The sequence below is a fragment of the Helianthus annuus genome, chromosome 16 (genome assembly GCF_002127325.2).
Source record: "Helianthus annuus cultivar XRQ/B chromosome 16, HanXRQr2.0-SUNRISE, whole genome shotgun sequence".
Classification (NCBI taxonomy): Eukaryota; Viridiplantae; Streptophyta; class Magnoliopsida; order Asterales; family Asteraceae; genus Helianthus; species Helianthus annuus.
The window spans coordinates 138422659-138427561 of NC_035448.2; the positions used below are offsets into that span (position 1 = coordinate 138422659).

At 33.3% G+C, this 4903-nt stretch overlaps 1 protein-coding gene across 1 annotated transcript; it reads left to right on the plus strand.

Annotated features, from left to right (window-relative positions):
• The first annotated feature begins 1570 nt into the window (after positions 1–1570).
• Positions 1571–3860, plus strand: LOC110915868. The gene is made up of 2 exons (XM_022160610.2): positions 1571–2663; positions 3090–3860. The coding sequence occupies exons 1-2, from the start codon at positions 1979–1981 to the stop codon at positions 3731–3733; spliced, it is 1329 nt and encodes a 442-aa protein (XP_022016302.1). The 5' UTR covers positions 1571–1978; the 3' UTR covers positions 3734–3860.
• Positions 3861–4903: the final 1043 nt, after the last annotated feature.

Below are 4903 nucleotides of genomic sequence, written 5' to 3' on the forward strand. Positions count from 1 at the left end.
ATGTGTTATTCATTAAAATTAGTCTTTGAGGGTTTAATTGTCATTGCATCATGAATTTAAATTAGAAATATATCATGCAGTTATTATTAATAGAGGATTTTCAGGGTTTTGAGTTTTTAACATAATTATATCGTCCCCATAAACTTAATTGAAGATCGATCAGTATTGTTTACTAAAAATATCGATTCTCAAAAGGGGAGTTTTTTCCTATATTTATTGGGTTTTCTTTTGAATTGGTGTATAGGCATTATGCCTATTGGAGATGGATATGATCAGGTGATTTCCGCTAGTGGCACGATAATACTCTAGTGGTCCGTCAGTGATCCAAATTTGCCGTTCAAAAAAAAAAAAAATCAGATCATTATTAATCTCATCATTTCATTGTGTTTTACAATCAGCGTGTTTAGAAGATGTTCTTAGTATGACGTTTTACAACCTGCGATGTTTTAATAAAGTGTTAGTTCAATTCATGGTGTTTTATAACCTGCGTTCCAGAAGATGTTCTAAGTATGGTTTTTACAAATAAAGGCTTAGTTCAATTTATGGAATTTTACAACATGCGTTTCCATCTTAATATGGTGTTTTACAAGCTACGTTTTCTAAAGATGTTCTTAATATGATGTTTACAACATGTAGTGTTTTAATAAACGTTTAATTCAATTCATGGTATTTTAGAATTTACAATTCCAGAAGATGCTTTTAGTGTGGTGTTTTACAACCTGCACTGTTTTAATATCGAATTAGTTCAATTCATAGTGTTTTATATGCGTCCCCATAAAATGTTATTACTATACTCATAAACTTCCAGAAACCGAAATTGTTTTGATCTTGTTTTGGTGTTTTATATTCAACACATGACCGCATTTATTTGATTATTCCTACATTTGGTTTTCGAAATCTATGGAAGAGATTGGATAGATAGTTTGAATGTCGCGGTTGATTAATGACATTAAAATTGAACTATGCGTGTACTTATTTCTAAAATTTATATAACACAATTTACAATTTTGTTATTGTTGATCTCAACCATTAACATCTAAATCTAATGCTTTAAAACACTTCTTACGCTCCTCAGATAAAATATCCTTTGTATGATAACATCACCCTATGTTTCTAAATATTAAACAGTAATTCCGGTTTAACACTTTTTTAAACTTAATGTATTTGAACTTTACATATTTTACTTAAATAATGCTAACTGTAGTTATTATTTACGTTTCTGTAAGATTAAAATCTTGAAACTAAAATTTGGACATTTGATTATTAAAATCAAAAAATAAAATTTGTTAACGAATAAACTGACAAAATAATTATTTAAGTAGAGGGTTTCTTTTTTTCTTTTTTTTTTTTTTGTATTGTGATGTGATTGCCATATGAATCCTCGTTTTCTTTATTACCAAAAATAAAATTTTACTTTGATGTGATGGCCATGAATTCAAATTTTCCTTATTACTAAAAATATAATTAATGTAGAAAAAAGTCGATAGGTTGTATTTTAGATTGTTTTAAAAAAATTAAAAAAAGACTAGTAAAACTAGATGGGGTTAGAAAAAGGTTTATATTCCAGCTCTAGTTGAGTTGTTGACAAACATACCCAATACTCATTCACATTTACTGACTCCTAAAGCTGATGTCCAAGAACACCCGAGATGTCAATGCTTCATTTTAGTATTAAATTCATGACCAATTAACTTATCTTCGTCCCCATATATCTTCTTCAGTTCCCCTGTTGGTTATAATCCTATTCATATACTATTTGCAAATAGATTTATAATATATGTTTGTTTCTATCATTCTATGCACCAAGGTCAAATAGTTGACAATATATCTACATGTCACAATCGCAGAAAGATGTTAATAGATCATACCCAAAGTAAGTTTAATACTAGATGGGTTTCATTTGGTGTATGCTATATTTAGTTGAAGATTTGAAGATCCAAGGAGGCAAGAAGAACACATACACACACACTCAAGAAAGATGCCTGCAGTTTGGTTTGCTTTAAAGAAGTCATTGCACTGCCAATCAGGACCAGCAGATGTTCATGATCCAACTATTCAAGTGAAGAATCTGAGCAAAATAGTGACAAAAAGCAAGAAATCTTCAACATCTACTGGAGGGAAATCAGGATGTTCAAGATCTTTAGCAAATCTTAAGGATGTCATCCATGGAAGCAAGAGGCACATGGAGGAGAAACCATCAATTATGGAGACAACAAATGCAACAACAAATGCTAGTCCAAGATCCATTGGAAGTTCAGAGCTTTTAAACCCAATTGCCCATGAAGTCATCTTGTCAAACTCTAATTGTGAACTTAAAATCACAGGTTTTGGTTCTTTGCAAGATGGGAATGGTGGTGGTGATGAGGTTGTGTCCTCTAGATTTGAAGGTACCCTAAAGCCTGGGACGCCGGGTCCTCACAATCATCATCATCATCATCGTATGCCAACAAGATCACCGATGACCAATAGAAGAAATTCTCATGGATCTTCGAGGGTTGGTAGTAGAGGGTTAGGATCTGGGTTTGGTACTATTATTCCTACAAAGGGTAGAGCTTCTCTTGATGGAGATGGTCATGGGATTTTTAGTTTAGCTTGCCATAAATGTGGTGAGCAGTTTGTGAAATGGGAAGCTCTTGAATTTCATCATCTCTCCAAACATGCCGGTAAGTAAATATTCTTCATCTTTTTCGTTTCGAAAAAATTAGTTTTACTTCGGTTAATCGATCTTTAAAGTTTGTTTACATGCATAGAGACCAAAATATTGTTTGTATGCTTGTATTATATCCATGGAAAGAAAAATATTCATATATAATGAAAACGCGTAAGATATTTTTTTTATTATTGATTAACTATTTAAAGATGCATAATGATGACGATGAAAATATTAAATCAAATTAAATCTCGGTAAAGATTATACAAAAAAACCATAGCTAGTATATTCTGTCTTATATATATGTATATCCAAAATTCAATCTTTGATCTCATTTGTCAAATTTAAGGCTGCCACTTCTCAAACATAAAGATTTTGTTACCCTACATTAAACTTTAACTCCTAGGACATAATCATTTAATTTTGGTTGATTTGGCAGTTACTGAGCTCCTTGAAGGAGATTCATCCAGGAAAATTGTAGAACTAATCTACAAAACAAGTTGGTCAAAATCCCACCCCAATTCTGGAGGTATAGAGAGGATCTTAAAGGTCCACAACATGCAAAGAACACTATCTGAATTCGAAGAACATCGCGAAAGTGTCAAAGTTAAAGCTAGCAAACTCCAAAAAAAGCACCCACGTTGTCTGGCCGATGGCAACGAGTTACTAAGGTTCCATGGGACTTTAGTCGAATGCAACCTCGGCCTAAACGGCTCATCTAGCCTTTGCCAATCAAGTAACTGCAACGTTTGTCAAATTCTACGCCACGGGTTTTCTATCAAGAAAATTAACAACAAAAATGTAGGTGGGCCGGGTGTTTTCACTACTTCAACAAGTCAGCGGGCTTTTGATGCCCTTGGTGCCAATAATAGTCTTTTACTGAGGAAGGCTTTAATAGTTTGCAGAGTGATTGCTGGGAGAGTTCATAAGCCAACGGAGAACATTCAAGAACTTGCTAATCAATCCGGGTTTGATTCGTTGGCCGGAAAAGTTGGGATTTATTCAAATATTGAAGAACTTTATTTGCTCAACCCTAAAGCATTGCTCCCTTGCTTTGTTATAATTTGTAAGCCACAGATTTAACCAAAAGAACATTTGGGGGCTATATTGACTGTAGTTTGGTAGTACTACTATTTGTTTCTTTTTCATTTTATTTTTGTGTTGACTAATATATTTTTATTTACTTATTTCGTACATGTCAAATTTTCTATTTTACTTTTGTCCCAGAGTAATTATTTATTGAAGTTTAGATATAATGTTTAATCACCCGTAAAAAAAAAAAGAAAAAGAAAACACTTACTAGCAAACAGTAAAGTTTTATGTGTCGCTAAAGAATAAACATTGCTCACACTTTACTCCTCATGTGATTATTTTACATACTCATCAGTGACAAACTTTGATATGCAATTGTAAGTCAATAGTATTACTGTCATGTATACAAAAGTCTAATCCAACTAATATTTTAATCTATTTATGGTTTTTAAAACTTTTGTTATGTTTTAAGTTCTTTAAGCGTGTCCCTACAACAGTACAATATGATAAAGAATCCACCAGCCTAAAAAACTTACAAATCAGCCCTTTCCAATCTGCATTTTGTACTTCTAATTTCCTTTCATCTTGGTGTCGAGCTCAGGTTTCCATCTTGGTTTAAAATTTGAGCCGACTTCAAGCCCGTCCTAAGCCTAACGCGGCTTGATTAGCCTCACCTCATTAACATCCCTACTCCCAAGTAAAACCCTAAGGATTATGCTGTTCTACTCAAGGTTATTCCTTTTCTTTTGTAACCAACTAACCAAAAGTGGGGAACAATGGGGAACCGACTCAAATTAACTCCGATTGTACTCATTCCAGTAGCGTTGGAACCGACTCGTCGAAACCTAACTAGGATCTCTTAACTTTAAACCCTAAATCTTAAACCCCTAAAGCTAGACAATAAGGCTAAAACCTAAGTTAGACCGTAAAATCTAAAGGCTAAACGCTAAATACTAATTATTAACCCTAAAGATAAACTCTAAAGCAAAATCCTAATATAAGACCCTAAAAGCCAAACCCTAATATATTTAGGGTTAGGAATTAGGGTTTAGGGATTAGGGTTCAGAGATCCTAATTAGGGTTCGTCGAGCCGGATCCAACGTCGTTGGAATGAGTCCAATCGGAGTTCATTTGAGTCAGTTCCCCACTGTTCCCTATTTTTTTAGTGTTCTTCAATTAACCTCACACACACACACACACACACTATATATATATAGGTAA

What these genes read in the sequence shown, in the direction of transcription:
- LOC110915868 (XM_022160610.2), top strand. Translation starts at nt 1,979, where the DNA reads ATGCCTGCAGTTTGGTTTGCTTTAAAGAAGTCATTGCACTGCCAATCA. An exon ending in TCATCTCTCCAAACATGCCG is followed by an intron (nt 2,664 to 3,089) that starts GTAAGTAAATAT and finishes TTGATTTGGCAG; the next exon opens with TTACTGAGCTCCTTGAAGGA.